The sequence below is a fragment of the Indicator indicator genome, chromosome 2, assembly GCF_027791375.1.
Source record: "Indicator indicator isolate 239-I01 chromosome 2, UM_Iind_1.1, whole genome shotgun sequence".
Classification (NCBI taxonomy): domain Eukaryota; kingdom Metazoa; phylum Chordata; class Aves; order Piciformes; family Indicatoridae; genus Indicator; species Indicator indicator.
Genome location: NC_072011.1, coordinates 42,048,091 through 42,068,110, shown reverse-complemented (window position 1 = coordinate 42,068,110; position 20,020 = coordinate 42,048,091). Strand labels below are relative to the sequence as shown.

The 20,020-nt window shown below is 44.7% G+C and overlaps 1 protein-coding gene across 1 annotated transcript in view; it reads left to right on the top strand.

Annotated features, from left to right (window-relative positions):
- Positions 1 to 211: 211 nt before the first annotated feature.
- MDGA1 (MAM domain containing glycosylphosphatidylinositol anchor 1) overlaps positions 212 to 20,020 on the top strand; it is a 154,386-nt gene continuing 134,577 nt past the window's right edge. Inside the window, exon 1 of the mRNA XM_054398519.1 lies at positions 212 to 338. Within this exon, the coding sequence (XP_054254494.1) occupies positions 212 to 338 (127 nt within the window). The remainder of the gene's footprint in view (positions 339 to 20,020) is intronic.

Sequence of the window (20,020 nt, the reverse complement as noted above, 5' to 3'; positions counted from 1 at the left end):
CTCTCTCCCTTTTTTTTTTTTTTTTTTTTTTTTTTTTGGTGTGTGTGTGTGTCTGTTTGTTGTTCTTGTTTTCCTTTAAAATTTCATCCCCAGGCAGATTCAGTGTGGGGGTTCTCTTTTTCCGCCCGAGGGGCGCCGGTGCCCGGCGTGGAGCGGGGCGTATGGGGCGGTGTTCCAGGAGGATTTCGCCTGCTCCTCGCTCCCTCGCCGGATGCTGCCTGGGCTGTTTTGGCTGCTTTTCTTCGCCGGCGATGAAGGCTCTGCCTTGAAGATGGAGATGATCTGGTTTTTATTCCTGTCTTTGGTGCCGGTATACAGCAGGGGACAGGGGGTTTACGGTAAGAGACGTTGTCGCGGACGCTGTTTGGGAATGGAGGCGGGGGGGGGGGGGGGGGGAAGAGGTGGGGGCCAGGGCGCAGACGGCGGCGGTGGGATCAAAGTTAAAGAGCACCTGCAGGAGAAAGTAAACGATGCTGGGGAAGCTCGTCGCAGGCTGAGCAGAGAGATTTATGCAGCAATAGGGCTCCCAGAGCCTGTAGCTACTTCATAATTCGTCGCCGTAACCCCTGGCCGCCCCCCGCTCCTCGGTATTTACGAGCCCGCCGAGCTGGCAGGCAGGGCTAGCGAGGCTGCCGCCGGGGCGGCCGCGCCCGGAACCGGGCAGGGGGTGGGGGGGTAGCGGGCGAGGCGAAAGCTGCGGTGGGAAGCGGTCCCGGGCCCTGGGTCCTGCCTACCCAGTACCCCACCCGCCTCGCGTGGGGACACAGTGTGCGGAACGCAGCGACGCAGTTTTGGGAGCACCTTCGAGTTGCAGTTTCTTTGGGGCAAGGGGAGGATGAAGGATTCCCTCCCCGCGCTGCCCTGGCGCCGTTGCTTCCTTACAGGAGCCGATAGGAGGGCGGCCGTCGCTGTCTTGCCGGGCTTCGTGCCGGAGCTCTGCCTTGTTGCCGGGGGCAGCCCGTTCCCCGCCGCAGCGTGCGAGGAGGCTCTGTCCGGGTTTGCGGGGCTGGGGCTCCCCGCCCTGCCCCAGCACCCCTGCACAACCCAGGGCGAGCCCTACAGGGCTCCGTCCTCTCCAGGGGTGCGAAGGGTGAGGCGGCATTTGCGCCCTACTGAACTTTGTTGCCGATTTTATTCTTAAGATCGTGGGTGTGGGGTAGTCTGGGGCACAACTGATGTCGAGCTGCTTGATTTTTTTGTTCTCTTAGGTTGTTATTATTATTACTTTAGTTATGATGCTTACTTCCCCTCTTTGTTTGCAGACAGGGTGGCAGACGGTAAGCTCGGGTGTACCCCGAGAGGTCTGGCCTCCTCAGCCTCGCAGCTTCCGAGGGGCAGAGAGCAGAGCAGGGAGCAGAGGCTGGGGACGGCACTCCGTGCCCCTGCCAAGCACAACCCTTGTCTTGAGGGAACAGCCAGGATTTACTTTAGCCAGCCGTGCAGCCCCCCTTTCCCTCTCCCAGACCTCTCTAATTCTTGCTTCACAAGATCTGCATTTCCAATACAGAGGGGAAAAATAAATAAAAGCAACCCACAAGACTTGCCTCTCATAACAAGCCGGCTTTATCTTGGCTTACAACTCAGTTGTGCGTTGCTGTAAAGTCCTTCTTGAAGGCATGCTTCTGCCTCTAACAAGCCAAGCTCTCTAAGCTCTGAAGAGAGACCCCAGTGAGAGAATCCAGCCCTCCTCCTCCCCCCCGCCCCTTTCCCCCCTGCCTTTTTTTTAACAGCGTGCAGCCAGTCTCTTGTGTGAGCTCTGGCAAAGATCAGTTCAGTCTCACAGACTATGGGTAAGTCTTTGTAGGTCACATTTTAATGATGTATTTCTTTAATGGAAACAATTCCTCCTTTCTCCTCAGGGCTGGGATGCTAATTTGAGTTTGGGTCCTTTTTATAAAATAACCATTTTAAATAGAGCGTGTTTAGCTTATTTTATTTTTTCTTTCCTCTTCTCAGTATAGAGTTTTTTCGCAGTCTGTATGTGCAAAGGAAAACTGTAGGACTCTCCGAAGGCTGGAAAGGTGTGGAATAGAATGAGTATGTGTTACAGAAATCTGGTCAGGACAGGTTATTTAATCCTTTAAAACAGATAAACTGCTTCTAGCCAAACTTTCATTATTCTCTTTTAGTGTGCTTGGTGCTGACCAGCTGTCACTTGCTGTAGAATGGTCTCTGCTCAGGATTGTAGCAAGAGGGACGGAGTTTAAAGCCCCGTTTTGCTTTAAAGTGCTTTGGAAGGTTGCCTGTTGTATGTTTTTTCATTCACTTCAGTGAACCTGCCTTTGATAGAGTTGCTGCTAAATTAGGTCTTCAGAATAACTTTCTGATGTTTTTGTATTTTTCTTCTGGAGAGAGGCTGGAGAACCTGTGTACAAAAGAAAACACAGATACAGACATGCACCAAGATGAAGGCACCCTTTTAGGCCAGAATGATACACTATTGCTATCTATTCTCTTACTTAACTACACAAACTAAAATCCAGTCTTTTTCCTCCTCTCCGCTCCCCTCCCTTTTCAGACTGTCTGTTGAGAACATCAGAAGCCTCAGTATGCAGCTGTTGCTGAGTGCAGCCCACAGCAGTGTCTCATGGAATCGTTGCACTGCAAACTTCTACAGTGACTAATAGCTTTGATACTGTCTTTCCCAATCCTGCCTTCAGTTCACTGCCCTGTGCCAATTTCATGCCTTGTGCAACCAGTGTGTTTTGTTTGGATGCAAAATTGCTGTTATTGATGGCTCAAGCAGAGCTGGTTTGAGATAGTTATATTTGCAAGGATAACTAAAGTAGGGTTAGAAACTAGTCTTATTGCCCCTCCCTCTGCTTTGGGTTATCCTAAATGTTGGTCCCTCACCATAGCTTTAAGCTGTACTTCAGAGTTCTGTGTTGTGAACGTCAGTCTCCTGTGGTGCTTAATGTAGAAATGATGGGAGCTCAACTATCATGTTTCAGATCTGGTTTTCTGCTTTTGAATATTTATTTATGGCAATGGAGATGGTGAGAGGCATCTATATGGGTCTATAAATATATTTCACTTTAGTAAATCTGCTGAGATTAAATCAGATTAAACTAGATAAAGTATCCATGTGATGTACCCTTTAAATAATACACCCACATGGATCGCACAAAAGACCTCTGTCTAGGAGAGCAGAGTTGTTGGAAAGGTTTATTGAGATGAATGGTATAAATAAAATGTGTGTAGAGGGGTTTCTGGGAAAGGAGCGTTTGCAGTGGAGGTCCAATTTAATTAGGAGTCAAGGTTCTTTTAGGCTGTTACCTGAAGTGGCTTGCTATATAAATTGGCATTTGTTGTAATGACTGAATTGTCTGAACCCCCCTTCTCATTAGCTGATCCCATCCTTTCAGCCTTGTTTGTTGCAGTAAGACAAGGCTGGTCCGATATGGAAGGCAGTTCAGCAAACTGTCAGGAGGCAACTTTTATTAGCCTTTTGTGGTGCCCCATTTCCCAGACTGCATAGGTCTTTCAAACTTGGTGCATTAATCCTGCTGGTCAAGATGAGGAGCAAGGTGTAACAGATCTCTAGGAAGTGTTAAAATTTGCGAGGAAGGGGTTAGAAGAAAGGGGATTTGCCTGTCTAGGCTTGGAGTTCTCAACACTGAAAGGCTATACATTAGACTGATAGGGGAGAATAGGGAGTGCTTCCAAAAGGAAGAGTGTGCTTCTTGCTTTCTAGGAGCCTTGAAGACTTCAGGACTTGCATAATTCTGGCTCAGAGTGTGCTGCTGTTTTGCTTATTCTGTGTGCAGTCTATAATTAACATCTCTCAGTTGTCTTGCAACTAGTATAGTCCAGCTGATCAACAGCAGCTTTTCAGACTGAATAAAAGATTGGGATGTTTTGTCCTCTGCCTCTTACAATTCACCTGCAGAAAAGGCATTTAGTGTGATGTCTGTGATGACGGACTACAGCAAAGTGATGGAAAGGGAGTAAAAAGAAGGTTTAGTCCGGGCAGGAGGGAAAAACTGCCTGGCACCATGATTGGAGGGACTGGATGGGCTGTGCTACCTCAGGCACTTTAAACTCGTGAGGGCAAAGCAATTTGCAATGGAGTAGTCTTGCCCTGGTTTCTGAGGTGGGGAATAAATAACCCAGTAAAGCTCTTTCTTTAAAGAGACACCATCATGCTGAATCACTTCTGGGATGCCACTGTGGGCAGTCAAAAATCTAGTGGAAGAATGTTTTCCTGCATTTGTGATGGAAGAGTGTCATGGTAAAAGGTATCCTGGGTTTAGGACATAAACATTCGTACTTCTTAATTTCATGAATGTGTGACATGATTTGTTTCCTGCTCCTTTTTCCTGTCAAGTAAAACTTCTTTTCCTAGAGTTTTCTATGCAAGACGCCTCACGTCGTCTTGAAACCTGTGTGCATGCTTATCTTCTGCTGCCAGTTTCTGGGGCACAGACACATTATAATGTTAACCTTGAGCCTGATGACCTTCATGAGTTTCTCTCCCCTGCCTATAGCTGTTTTGCCAGCAGGAGTAGGGGTTCAGAAACATCTCTTCCTGTGTACCCTGTTAACAACTCTGTGCCCTCAGAAATGGGTGAGCAGATTGCTATCTAAAATGGTGGTGGAGCTGGCTCCTGTGAGCCACTTTTTGGCTGATGCTGTTTGGAAAATGGAATGTATGAGCATAGTGGTCCTCCAAACTATATATGCAAGTATTCATATGTGTATATATATACACACATGCATCCTTTGTGCCCAGCCATTACTCCTTGCTCTCCAGCAATGTTGCGGTGGCTTAGGTGGTACCCTTTGATTAAGAAAATTAGTTTTGTACCTGGAGGACTATGGAGTCAATCTCAGTGAAGGACTGGGTTTGTCCAAGGTTTGCATAGTTCTTTAGCAGCTTTCTAAGGCCAAGGTGTTAAAACTGTCCAGCCCTGTGTTTCAGTACACTTTGCTCTTTTCCAGCTGTAGTGTGTCAGATTCACCTTCCTGTGACACCAGACCTTTTGGTTTTAGGTCAGGTCAGTAGCTTCACACGGCAGATAAGCCCTCAATTTGCTTTAATATGCAGTACTAGAAAACTGACATTATCCTCTTGACAGGTTGTTTGCAACTTGATGGTAGAAGTCAAAATATTTCACTACAGGTGTCATCAGAAACCACCATCCTATGCTAATTTTTGTGGGAACATGAAGATAGATGTTGAATAATTTGACATGAGCAGCATAGCTTTTAAAATTATCACCATGTCAGGTTTGCACTGGATTTTTCGGAACTATATATATGTATTTCAGACGAGTTTAAGAAAGAGGAGAGTGAGATGTAGTAAGTCCCTCCTGGTAAGCAGAAGATGGTCTTGGATGTTCAATAGTCAGACAGCAATTCAGCAGTGCCAGTAAGATGCTTTGCTGCTGGGGTTGCTGTTCTCTTTTCTTAAGGAACAAGACTAAGTGACTTCCATGCTGGAAACTCAGACATCTTTTGACACTTCCCATCAACCTGAAGCGCTACTTTTTTTGCCTGTGTTTTGACTAGAATTAATGCTCTTCTGCTTGCTTGAGTTGTGCAGTTGAAGGCTTCCAGTCCTTCCTTCCATACACACTTTGTACTCTTGGTTCATTAAGCATAGTCTATGCCTAAGAATCTTGCCTGCATGGCTATGACTGTTATGAAGAGGGCAGAGTTGGGAGGTGGGAAAAAATTGCATTCTGCCAAACGCCAACGGACTGGCAAAAGCATTTCTACTAGTGAAAGACTGCTTGGTGCAGAGTGCATATATTACTCTCTTTTGTGGCAAGGCCCTGAACCCTACTTGTGAAAGTCCTCTTTAGTCAGTACAAGGTAAGTCCATGGTCAGCTGGTTTGCCTGTGTAGCTCTGGAGAGACAGTTCAGTGATGAATTGTTGGTATTCCTTTTGTGCAGAGGGGTTGCTGTATTGTGTCATCAGAGTGGGCTGTGTTTTGTTGTGGGAAAGATGAGCCTTCCAGACAAGAGACAGTGAAAAATGCCGATTTGTTCTCAGAGATGCTGTAGGTACTTGCATATGGGAATACAACGTGGGTTTTTTTAGGCTTTACCTGATAGCCCAGGTAGACTGAAGCTATTAAGAAAACTTTGAGACCATTTCTGCTTTCAAGCAGTCAAGGTGAACGCATCAAGTGTCTGTATCCCAGCTACCTTATGCCATTTTTCAGCTGCTGGCATTGCACAGGTTTAAATTCAAAAAGAGAAGATGTGCTAGTGTTGCCCAGGCTTGTGGAGGAAAAGTGGGGTGGGGACATGCACTGACACTGCACAGCAGAGTGCAGATCTGGCAGGGCCTCCAGGATCCAATTAAGAGTGATGCACTGCAAAGAAGTAGGAGAGGAGATTGTGTCACGTCTCTGTGCCCATGTTTAACTGGTGAGATCTGTGCTCTGTTAGGATCCATGGTATTTGCTCTGAAAAAAAAAAAAAAGCCTTCATCTATCCTCTATTTGGGGGAAGAGGTTGAAGGAATTACAGAGGTTTGGGTTTTTTTTTTTTATAGCCAAGCACTTGCTTAGTGTTTAAAAGAAGAAATTAATGTCGTATAACCCGTGGAGCTGATGATCAAAAGCACTGCATTAAAGAGGCAGGAAAAGGAGACCCTGGGTATCAGCTGCTCTTGGCTCAACAAAAGTTAAGTCAGAAGTTACCAACAGGTTGGCTGGGACAGGGCTTGTCGGGAGGCTGAAAGCTGCCGTGCCCGGTGTCAGACGTTTCTTAAAAGGACGGCTGCGACGCCCCCGCCGCGCCTGGTTTCTTGCCGCCTGCTCAGGCGCGGTGCGGCGCCCTCAGGCGACTCTTGCTTTCGCTCCCACGTCAAGGGAAAAGCGAACGAAGCTGCCCCTCCTCCATCATCCTGCCTGCGGGCTCCTCTCCAGCTGCGGCCAGGGAGCACATCTGGGAGTCTGGACCGTGCCGCTCCGCCGGTGCCCGGCAGAGGGAGGCGTTGCACCGGGCAGGCGGCGGGACGGGGCGGGGGTCCGGGGCTGCGCCCTTTCCGCCGGGGAGAGGTTGAGGGGGAGCCGGGACTTGCTCAGGACAAACCTCACGGAAACCGGGGGCGCAGCTGGGCACGGGTGGGGCAAATCGGCGGCGTGTTCCCGGGAGACGGGCCGAGTGCCCTCGGCTGAGCGCCAAGGAATGCCCGGAGGCATCTCGTCCTGTCCGATACCACCTTTGGGGACTGTGGGAAAAATGGTGCCTGTCCCTGTCCATCTTCCTGGCGTCTTTCCGAGAGGGAAAGCGAGGCCGAAGTTCTCGGGAGTGAACACCCGGCACTGAGCTGCAGCTTTCAGATTTCTGGTGCTGGCCGCTTGCAGGTGGTTTTGCATCTCTCTCTGATTTCTGTTAGGGTCTGAAGCCCTGTCACATTGCTCCCAAGTGGTTCATTAGTTCATGATCCTAACCCACTACTTTCGTAATAGCCTTGTGGAAAAATGCTATTCTTTCCTTCCAGGAGCTTCTTAATGAATCATAGAATTGTTTCAGGTGGAAACAATTGACCTAACACCACCGTGGCCATTAAACCATGTTGCAGAGTTGTATGTCTACATATATCTTGAACACCTCCGAGGATGGTGACTCTACCACCTTCCTGAGCAACCTATTCCAATGCCTGAACACCCTTTCAGTAAAGAAATTTTTCCTAATACCCATTCTAAACCTCCCCTGGTGCAATTTCAGGCACTATTCTCATTTTCCCACAAAAGAGAATACAGTAATGTGAGTGTAGGCCTCTTAAATCCTGAATTTGCTCTTCTGCCATCGTTTCTGTTTCATCTTTCTTTGCATATCTGTGTGGGTATGTTTTGGCTTCTTGTTGTTCATTTGAGGTTTTGTTTGGTTGGCTTTCATTCTCCAAAGGTAGGGTTAAAGGAGCTAAAGGAATTTGAGCAGATCTGAGGGAAGAGCAATCCTCATGGAATCATAGAAAGGTTTGGGTTGGAAGGGACCTTTGAAAGTTATCTGGTCCAACTCCCTTGCAGCAAGCAGGGACATCTTTAACTAGAGCAGGTTGGTCAGAGCCCCATCCAACCTGACCTTCAGTGTTTCCAGGGATGGAGCATTTACTACCTCTCTGGGCAACCTGTTCCAGTGTTTTACCACCCTCTGCATAAAAGACTGTCTTCCTTATGTCTAGTCTAAATCTCCCCGCTTTTACTTTGAAAACATCATTCCTTGTCCTATTGCAACAGGCCCTGCTAAAAAGATTGTCCCCATCTTTCTTGCAGACCCCATTTAAGTAGTGAAAGGTGACAATGAAGTCTCCTCAGGGCTGCTTCTCCAGGCTGAGCAATCCAAACTGTCAGGTTTATTTTGTTTTGTTTTAATAGGAGAGCTATGCTTGCCCTCTAATAATTTTTGTGGCCCTCTTCTAACAGGCCTATGTCCTGCTTGTGCTGAGAGCTCCAGAGCTGAGCAAAGTACTACAGATGGGTTCTTACCAGAGTGGAGGAGATGGGCAGAATCACCTCCCTCTACCTGCTGGCCATTCTTCTTTTGATGGAGTGCAGGATACAGTTGGCCTTCTGGGCTGCAAGCTCACATTGCCAGTTCATGTGTAGCCTTTCATCCACCAGTACCCTGGTCTGTCTCCACAGGGATGCTCTCAATCCCATCATCCCCCAGCCAGTATTGATACTGGGAGTTTCCGTGACCCAAGTGTAGGACTTTGCACTTGGCCTGGCTGAACTTCATGAAGTTCTCATGGGCCCATTTCTTGAGCTTATCCAAGTTCCTCTGTGTGGCATCCCATCCCTTAGGTGTGTCAACTGCACCACTCAGCTTGGTGTCATCTGCAAACTTGATGGGGGTACACTTGATCCCACTATGTCATTGCTGGAGATACTGCTCTTGCAGGAGGAGAAAAGAAGACAGCAAGGTGGTGGCTGGGTGTCAAAGCCTCTGATATGTTCAGGTGAGGGTATTCATGGTGCAAGAAATCGCCTTCACTCTGAGGCAGCAGTGCTAAGGGTGCCAGAACAGAGGCATTTGATTGATGCTGGTGCTTTGGGTCTTGGGAAAACATGGCTTAGAGCCTCTAACTTAATGCAAATTTGTCTTAAGAGCATCATGGTTGCCTACCAGGAACTCTCCGCACCAGTACATTGGCTGTGTTGTATCCCGGGTTAGCTTCTGACTGCTAATACCTTAAGTTTTAATGCCTAAATAATCTAGGTCATGACTGGAGAAGGGAAGTGTCTGAAGTTAACCAGGGAAATAGAGCTGAATATAAATTATTATTCCTTTAAGTTTTCTACTTGTTCTTCTAGACTAGAAAAAATTGTTACCTCAGCATATGCTTGTGTGATTCCCAAAATCTACAGGCAGCTGTATAGTCTAGTAATGTTTAAACTCCTCTGAGAAGGATGCTCTCATTGTACCCTTCTCTAAAGCACTCTGTGTTTTTAGTTTAGTGCTAGTAATGAACAGCAGCATGGGTGTAAGTTATATATTTCAGTGGTTACAAATAAGGCAGGAGAGAGTGGCCTAGTGATTTGGAGTCACCAGCACTGCTCTGTAAGCAAGTCAAGGCCCTATGCCAGGCTACAGACCTCAGGGAGAGGTTGCAGCAAGGTGGCAAGTAAGGATCTCAAGCAGCTTTTATTGATCTGGCCAGCCTCTTGCTTTCCTGTTGCTCCTTTCAATCGTGATGCAAAGTGCTCGTGGATGTGGTGTTGAGTGCTGTCCCTTTGCTTTAGCCTTCATCCCTATGAGGTATCACTGATGTAACTAAAAATCTGTCTGACTGTGATACGCTGGCTTGTGGATTTTCTCCACTGTGAGTTGTAGAGTAGGACAAATGGCATGCAGATACTTTTGCTGGGTTTGTGTAAATGGAAATGATGGCACGGTGAGGATAGCAGTTGACAAAGGTGCAGTAAGAACAGCGATTTCTAAAGACAAATTAGCAAATATCACCCAAAGTGGAACTGATGTAACATTGAAAGCTAAAGTCAAGCTGTGAGCAAGGCTTTAGAATGACTGCAGGTGGACATTTAATACCAGAATAGCTGCTTGCTATTGCTGCTCCTGTTTCAAAAGGAAATGGTCCTTCACTAATTGGCATAAATTGTTTTAAAATAAATGTGGATGGGAATCTTGTGCTTTTGTGATGAAATAAAAAGGAAAAACAAAGATGTGATTCAGACAGATGTTTGAGAAAGGTGGGTAAATGGCTTTTGCTTACAATGCTGTTTCACCTTCTGGTGCTTCTTGTGTGCCTTGGATGGTGGGGAAAAAAGCGTTTGTAGAATTGTAGTGAAGAATGACTGTCTCTTGGTAAGTTTAATAAATGGATATTCTGACTCAGATCATCCCTTGAAATTGTGGAAATGTGAGCAATTGAGGCTCACAAAAGTAACCTGAGCAGCAAGAGCCAGCTGGCAATGAAAGACTGAAGGACACTTGCCAGTCAAGTGAATCCCGATGGAGTATTAAGAAAACTTAACTGGTTTGGGACATTTCCACTGCAGTTGCTAGACCCTGAAAATTCCTCTCAGTGTGCACAGGTAGGATTTCTTGTGGGTTTTCATGCTTCCCATCACTGTAATATCTATGAACTTTCACCTTTGCAATGCTTCTGTTGCCTACAGTCATTCCACTCTACATGTGGGGAAGCGAGATGGAGATTAAGTGATTTGCCTGTGGCAGAATAGAGGATCGAACATCAGCGAAGTTTTAGCCATCCTTTTCTCTCTAGTTAAGTGCAACTGGTATTAAGTGCAATCCCTGTGCCTGATAGATCCAAGGTAAATACATCCTCAATAAGAAGGAATAAGCCGTTGAAAGCAGGCTCTGATCCAGTTATCTCAAAATCGGGGATTTTGGATGCCAGAGCAGAGCACAGCTTTTGAAGAAGCCAAAGGAAAGTCTGCATATTCCAACACATTTTGTTATTTTAAGTATGTGCTAACCCATATTCCTGTTTTTCTTACAAGTATGAAGATAGGAAGAGAAAATCTCTAGTGTTTGTTTCTCAAATGCTAATGAGGGCTGAAAGGAATTAATGTCAGTGATTTATATTTTCTTTGAAAGATATTTTTCTCTTATATTTTGAGCAAGTAAAATTCTCAGGTGTGTTTTTGAGAAGGAAATTACCTTCACCAGTCATCAAATAATTACTGAATAAGTCCTTATCTCTGAAAATTTGAACTCAGAAGCGGGCAGCAGTTTTATCTGTGTGTTGCAAAGACCACATTTTAAGGGAAAGTGAGAGTTGTAGGTTGCTATTCCCTATACCTCTACAAATGAGGAATACTTGGAATCTGGATAAGAATAAAGGAGCTTTCCAGTGCTTTGAGACAGAGGAATTAGGGTTTTTGCAAACAAATCAACTTAAGGTGTATACACATTACCAATGGAGAAGTAGGAATGTAAATTGTGGGTGCGCACTTGAGTTAGCTTTAAATTCTCTGGTTTGGTTACTGACCACTGTACAACACTAACAGTGTGGTGCTCTGGCCTGTGCCCCAACCCTTAATGCAGTATCCTGAGCCCCCTGCGCCTGGGGCCACCTGGCAGCAACATCTGCTCTCACCTCCTTGATAAATAATTTTTATTTATCACCAGATTTGCATTTGCTTTTTGATTCCAGTGCAAATAAATGTACTTGATTCCTGGTTGTGCAAATAGGTAGTGATCCTATAAATCCAACTAGCTTGCTTATTGTGGGGTGCAGTTTGAAGTTGGAGGGCTGCAGTGGCTTAGCAACTGCAATTCAGTAGCTGCTAGCTCTAACAAGACCAATGCCAGAGTGGTTTTGCTCTGTGGCATCTTTCAAACAAGCATAGCTTGCAAAGGGGAAATGCAAGCTACTTAAAGCAGTTTGCTGTTATGAGTGCCTCTAGATAACAGGTCTAGAATTAATCTTTAATTTTGAATTTTGAAAAGCTATTCCTGAATAACTCATCATTACATAGACAAGCCTGCATTTAGTTGTGATTAAGTTTCTAAGTTGTTTTTCAAAATGGGATAGTCAAGCTCCTGAGCCACATAGCTGCATCTGAAGACGTTACCCATAGAAACTAAGCTCCAGCTTTTGTTAAAATAGCACAGCAATAGTTTGTTTTCTGGCTGGTCAAATGATAAGCAGCTCAGGACTTGCATCCTTATTCCAGCAGAAAAATGCAATTTACTGTAGAGAATGACTGACTACTATGATGTGCATGATTAATACCATAAATCTTTCATGTTGGGATGTTGGGTGAAAGACATGAATATCACCACAACAAATCGAAAAGAGCAGTTTGTTACTTATTTGTGGTTAGTAATCAGGCTTGAAACTCCATGTAAAGAGAGAAATTGGCCAAAGCGAATGGTAGTTATTGAAGCTAGGAACCACCCTGGCATTTGCTAAGCCTTGGCAAAGAAGCCATGCTGATTTTTTGCAGATCACAATAAGCATATGTATCTACTTGAGGCTGATGGTTATTCCAAGCGGCCAGCAGTAGTGTGTGTGTGCTATTTGACAAGCAGTTCTGCTTCTCAGATTATTATGGAGACATTTCAAAGTGTGTTTGCAGCATATGGCTTGCTTAAAGAGATGGTTTTAGATAAGAGACATTCAGCAAAACACAGTAGATCAGCTGCTTATCACTCAGCTTCAGCTGGGTCACCAGGCTGTTTTGTACAGATACTTAAAAGAGCAGTAAAGAAAACTGAGGAGCAAGCCTGGCATCACAGCACTGCAAACTTTCTTTCATTGTGTAGAGCAGAGTGCAGGAGAGCTTCAGTAGAGCTAATTCTTAATAAATGGGTTTTAATTTCACAGTTGCATCTGAATGTCTCAGAAGAAGTCTAGAGGAAGTAGTAAGTGGGGAGAGTGGGGGAAGAAAACCATCATTTTACATGTTAGGCCTAAATAAAGCTATTGCAAAAGGAGGAAGCAGGGGAAGGTGCTAAAAAGTACTAGGATCTGTGATATGTTTGGTGAGGGAGACAGAGAAATGAGAAACGAATGTCTAGCTAATGCTAGATTTAAAACACCACCACCACCACAATAAAAAATTGCTGTTGCTGGTGTGTAAATTCTAGGAATGAGAATATTTTTCTCTTTCATTTGGCCTCATGATAATACCCATGACATTGTTGGTGTTGAAAATGAGGGACTGGAAGAGCAAGTGAGTCCCTGCCAGGCAGAATCCTTGCCTGAACAGGATTATACATCTCCCATAGAGTGATAGCTGTAATTCCAGGGCCGTGCAAACGGGGGTTAGTCTTAGCACATGTTTTACAAGAAACAGGAGGGTTTAATGTGTCTTTTGTATATGTACTTAGATACACTTTTAATTTTTTTTTTTTCCCAGTCCTGGGTGCTCTGTGAGTGTTGCTGTTGTCTATGGGGAAACAGCTGTGGGTAGCACCAAGGCTGGAGCCCAAATTTCAGCATGGTGTAAAATAGGTGATAAGTTGTGATTAAGGAGTTAATTTACTGAATCAACTCCTGTATTTAATTTCCCCCTTTTTTGTCTGATCCAGTCAGTCATTGCAATTAGATTTTGAGACATATTTGGCTGATCGGATTTTTATTGATATAAGATCTTATTTCTTTTATGTGCTTTGTCACATCTATTCACCTTGCTGACACAGATGACTTTTTACTCGTTAACCCAGAAGGAAGTGATGCAGCTATAGGGGTTGTGAGCAGGCAACAAAAGCTACTGGCCAGACTGACTTCAGGCTCTGCTATTGCCTGGCTGGGAGGAATGGCTGTGTTTCTTCAGATTCTCTGGGAAAACAGAAGTTAGAATCAGGGTGGGGGGAAATCTTCGAGGATTCACTTTCCTGGCTACAATTTTTGGCTCTGCTGTGCTGCTCATGTAGATAGCATTTTAATTCTAAGGCAAGGCAGTTAAATCCAGATGAGGCATTGCTCTTGTAAAAATGCTGGCCTGAAATGCTGCACATAATGGCTTGGATCCTGTTGCTGTCAGTATTCCTTTATGACTTGTTTTTGTTTGTTTGTTTGTTTTTAAAGACTTTAATGTAAGCCAACTATGTTTTGTTTTGTTTTTAACAAACCACAAAACCAGGCCAGCTTAGGTGAGTTTCTCTTGGCTTTGTGCTTATGCAAATAGAAAATGGTGGCATTTGACTGTCTTGGCCATATGTGTTGAAGGTAAAGCTAGTGATTTCAGTGAGATTTTTCCATGTGGATGTGAAGAGGGAGGGCATAGACAGGCAAACTCAGGTTTTGTGTGGTTTCCTGTCTTGGTAGTTTACAGATTTTCATGTCTATCTGATTTTTTTTTTTAATTATTTTTTTCCCATCACTTTTGACTTGAGACATTTTTAGCTTTGTGGCAGTTTCCATTTCAATGTGTTGATGAGCATCTTTACATTGATGGTTGGTTGCTGTGGCCACTGAACTGCTGCCACTCTCTCAGGCTGCCCCTGGAGAGCCTGACAGCAGATCTGTCATGAAAGCATAGAAAATCCTTGAGTGTGAGCCCCTTGCTTTGTACAACCAGAGTGCAGTGTCTCAAGACTCTGGCTAGTGAAATAACATGCTGCTGGAGGGGCCAAGCTCTGCAGTCACTGTTTTTTGGATCTGCTTTCTGAGGTGGTGGGTTTTGTCGGGGGATTCCTTGTTTCTCAGGCCTTGAAAAGTGTCTGGGGGCTTTGGTTTCAGAACTCAATACAGTGGAGGGCTTGGCCTATTCTTGTGATTATTCCAGAATGGGATAATTCTTCTTGTACTTGAACTGCAGCTGAATTCTCTGCACGTCATACTTCTGCTTTCATTGGTCAGTCTGGAATAATGGGGAAAACAGTCTTTCCTACCCCAAAAGATTGTGACTTTTTTTCTCTAGTGTGTGATACTACATGAGTATCCTTTCCTAGAGACTGCAGGCCCTTGACTCTTGCAACTTGCTGTGCTTGAAGTGAATTTGAGGTAGCTGGCAGGAGTTGTTTGGGTTTCCTTTTCCCCCCTCCCACCTTTTGCTTTCCTGCAGGATTGTTGTGTTGGAATAATAGGAATTTTTTCCTTTATATTGTTTAATTGCATTACACTGCTCAAAATGTTTTCTCCTTGCCTTTGTCATCTACATTTGTTCTCTAACTTTTCTGATGGCCTTAGAAAGTACAGCTAGAAGGAAGGGACATAAATAGAGCTAGTGTTCAGGATCTCACTTGGCTGTGGAGTTAAGGGCATGGTGATGTGGAATCTTTGTTCCATTGTCCCCATCATCTTCTCCTCTTCCTGTTGTTTCACCTTCAGGTTCCTTGCTGAATTCACTTTGCTTAAAATAATATTTGTTTGAACAATAAAAAGATGTATTAAAGGGGTACATTATCACTTAGTTTAAATACATATATTGGCTCTGTGAGAGAGGGCTTTGCAAAGAATGTCTAACTGTACGCTTTGCACATAAAAAGAGTATGTCAACAAAATCTTGCAAGAGGTCTGCAACTGAAGAAAGTCCTTTTCCCCTGCTTCTCTGCATGCAAATATCCAAATACAATGGCAATTCCTACCACTGAAGCCACAGCAAGGGAAGGCCAAGTGGCATTGAAATACTGTCAGTGATACCTTTGTACTGAATTATAGCACTGAGGGCAAACAGCAGCTGGAAGCTTGGTTTGATCTTTTTCTATGCATAAGATTAAGTATCAGGCACGGTGTTGGTGAGGAGTGTTTTCCTGATCCTCTTCCACAAAGCTTTCAGCCACGCATGGAGAAACAGAGAGTATCTTCAGCACCTGGTGACCAGAGAGCTCAGCATGGCAGAGTGCTCTGCCTGTGTACTTTTCCCTTACTTCGACATCTGTCTACCTCATGGTGTTCCTGTGTGTGGTTGACTTCTAATGAGTTAGACAGAGTGGTGGCACATGGCAATGGGGTGAGGAAGGCTTCCCTTGCAACCAAGGGATGTTCCCTTGGGTAGCACCTTGCATGGCAACTTTCTTCTTCACTTCCTAGGTTTCTGGTTTCTGATTAGTTTGTGGTGGCTTGCTTCATGTGGGATGTGTAAAGGTCTGAGCAATGCTGTAGGTCCTCACCCTGCCTGTGCTGCTGCGGTCTTAATTTTCAATACCTCATATGCTGTGGAGGTTTTGTGGGTGCATACAAGCCTCCAAAGTTGTTGTGAATCTAGGCTCTTTCTGTCAAGTGTAGCCACATTATATTAGTCTTGGAGAAATAGCTGAGAAGTACCTAAGCATAATGCATTTAGATTGCCCTGTTAACCAAAACAGATGGACTTTGCTGCTGTCCCTGTCTCTTCTTTCCTTCTGATTAATATTTTTGTAATTACTCTTGCACATTTGGTATTAAATGTTACTATCTCACTGGAGTGAGAACCTAACCTTGTGCTAATCAAGGAGCTGGGACTTTGGGTTCAAGGGCCAGTTCCTGAGTCTCCCTAGGACTGTGTGTGAGACCAAATGTGAACTGAGGCAGGGCTACTTCTGTAACCAGGCTGTCTCTGCTTTTATGTTTACTCTGCTGGTGTGAATTGTCATCACTACTTCCATTTTAGAGCAAGAGTGCAAGAGTAAACTTGCTTTCAGCTGTTTTGTTCTTCCTGTGAGGTAGCTTTTCAGATTCCTAGTGTTCCTTTTCTCCTTTTCTTCCTAGAGACATCTTTGGCCACACATTAATTCAGTCCACAACATTCCCCTAACACAGGCATTATTGCTGCCTTTCCCTTCTTTTTAATTTTTTTTAATTGCCTCTTTTTTTTGATGGGTACATTCCCAAATTACTTGTTGATCTTTTATCCTCCTCCAGAGAGAAGTGAAGGCTCAATGTCTGTAAGTTTTTGAATGCTTCTGAATGATGTATCTCCTGGAGCACTGCTCTTCCTGGTAAGGAGTCAGCTGGGCTAGGGTACCTATCAGCCCAGCACTTCTTCATGTTCCAGGACAGAGCAACCTCCAGGCACTGAATTTCCCAGGGTGGGGAGAGGATGTTTTTTCCCCATGGTTCTTGTGTGCTCATAATGTGCATTGTTGCTGGATCAGTGTGGTGGTGTTTCTCAGGTAACTCGTGTAGTACTTCTGTAGCACTTGGGGATGGTTAGGTGCAGTGTTTTTTACTGAAGAACTGCATGAAGCCTTCATCTACTTAAATTGTAGAGTGACCTTTCTCTTTTCTTTGTAGTCTCTAAGGAGTGACTCTTCCCCTTTCATAGATGGTCTATTCATCCTCTCTAGTATTTGGTGGTTCTCCCCCAGGAGCATACATACCCACAGACAGCAGCAGTGAGGTGCCTTAGGTGAGCAGTAGGCACTACAGCAACAGCATCATTCATCATCTGGGAAAAAATGCTTTTGTCTTTCTGACAATCTGCCAGATGCCCCTGGAATGCCTGCCTGGGGAAAGCTGTGACATTTTACATTGTTTTGGGAGCTCTGTGCCCCCCTTCCCACTAGCTCTTTCTGGGTTTTATGGTCCTCGAGAGGTAAGACAGTACAGTAACTTCATAGTGGTGAAAATCAACACCATATATAGCAGGGAGAGGGAAATCCGTGTTTGTTTAATGGAGGCAAAAAGATGCCCTACAGTTTCGTTTCTTTGGGACTGAGCTTACATCTGATCAGTGGCACCTTTGCATTCCTCTTGCCTTTTTCTGGGAGAAGCAGGGCCCAGCAATTTAAACCTGCACCAAGTAATTGTAATTGAGGATTCAGTCTGAATCTCAGTGAAATTTCAGACTGATAGAAATTCCTGCTGCCTGGACTGCAGCCTGGTTTAGAGGTCATAAACCATAAAACCCCTTGTTCATCTCTGTCAACATCTGCAATAATGGAATAGATCTTGGAAAAAACCCCAACAAACCAACACAACAAAACAAAATACACACAGACACAAAACCCCAACAAATAAGCAAAAGAAAAATACATTATTAAGTCTAATGCTCATGATAATCCTCTGGTGGTTTTGGTATTTTTCCTTCCTTCCCTCTTCCACCATCTCTAACTCCATGTTAGTTTAATCTGTATGTTACACTCTCAGAAGAATACTAAGTGAAATTGTTACCAGAGATTATGCTGCACATAATGGAAAATGTACAAGCATCTACCAGTATACCTTCAGTTTCCTTATCTGTGGCAGACTATGCCAGGAGTGTGCTAATTACAGCATGTTAGTAAAGAACTTTAAAGAGGACGACAGGCCACAAAGCAATTGTTTCCATAAACATGACGCAGCAAGGACCACCTCACGAGAAGAAAACAGGAAAATCATTTCCCAGAAAGCAGCACTTACACAGTTTGGTAACTTTTTTTTTTTTTTTTCATGCCTAGCATCTGTGTTCTTAGTATCTATTATCTCAAGTCCGGGGTGTGTTGGGGTGTGGGGGTGGTTGTGCGTTTTGAAGGTGGTGTGGCCTCCATTCCCCACTGGAGGGGGCAAGGGCACAGAGCAAACAGTGCCGTGTAGGTGGTGCCAGACAGGCACTTTCTTGACTTGGTTACTTCACGAAAAGATTGAGGTTGGAAGAGATCTCTGGAAGTAATTTCATCCAGCCTTCAGTGCAAAGAGGGGATAGTTTGATGTTAGAGCCAACTTTGAAGCTAACTTTGAAGCAACTTTGAAGCCAACTTTGAAGCAGGGTGTTGAAGACCTCATCTAGTTGAATTTTTAGCATCTCCAAGGATGGAAGGTGCATAAGCTCTCTGGGCCCCTCTACTGGTGTTTGACTGTCTTCTTAGTGAAATGGTCTTTATCTTCACGTCCAATGAGTACCCTGTATTGCATTTGGTAGCTTTTGCTCTTCTCGCTTTCACCATGCACCTCTGAGAAGAGTCTGACCCTGTCCATCGTCCCCACTTCTACCCCAACACAATTAAAAGACTTGGAAGGCCTTAAAAAAGGCTTGGAAGGAAAAAAAATAACCAAACAAATCCAACAAACAAAGCAAGCTACCCACGTTTCCCTCAGCTTTTCTTCATAGGCCGTATAACCCACCTGCTTGACCACTTTGGTGGTTTCTCACTGGACTTGATCCAATGTGTAAGTGCTGCTTTCTGGGAAATGATTTTCCTGATTTCTTCTGGTGAGGTGGTCCTTGCTGCGTCATGTTTATGGAAACAATTGCTTTATGGCCTGTCGTCCTCTTTAAAGTTCTTTACTAACATGCTGTAATTAGCACACTCCTGGCATAGTCTGCCACAGATAAGGAAACTGAAGGTATACTGGTAGATGCTTGTACATTTTCCATTATGTGCAGCATAATCTCTGGTAACAATTTCACTTAGTATTCTTCTGAGAGTGTAACATACAGATTAAACAAACATGGAGTTAGAGATGGTGGAAGAGGGTAATAAACCCTTTGGCCACACACCACAGGGAATTAAACTACTCTCTGTGTGTATGCATAAATACACACAGGTGCGTTTTGCAGAGTATCTCTTGGGATAGCTGGTCAGTTTGCTTGATTAGAAGGCAGGGAGTGTCCAGCAGATGCCCTGTTCTGTTCTCCATGCCAAGAGACGAGGGTCCTGTCCTCAGTGTATAACAGTGAATGACTGGGTAGAAGGAAAGATGTGCAGTTTCTCAGGGAAGCTTTGTAAAGGGGATGTCAGGTCCCACTCAGACTGTTTAGTTCAAAGCCCCTTGCAGTGTGCTAATGGCACAGGAGGACTTCATCTCACGTTAAATGCTCTGGGGTTTCTTTACACTTTGAGTTCTCCATAGGTGCCCAGTTGGTGGCTTTGCTTCACAGCGTGACGTGCTGGAGCAGGAGACTGAAGATTGAGTCGTGCAGTCTCTCTTCATTTCACACAATTGTATGTGGTGTGGAGAGTGGGATGCTGGGGTAGGAAGTAGAAGGAATTATTGTACTCCCACTGAATTTTATCTGGGCAACGTGCCCTATCTGAACAGTTGGTTTGGTAGCTTTTTTCTTTTTTTAATGTACTTAGTATCTATGTTCTTTCTCTCTCCCTACCTCTCTGGTAGGGCCATTTCCAGATTAAAATGAAATAGGTTCTAAACTAGAAGTCATCCATGTATTCAGCTGCCAGAAACACAACACTGAGTCCATGTGAGAGGCATCAGCTTTGCTT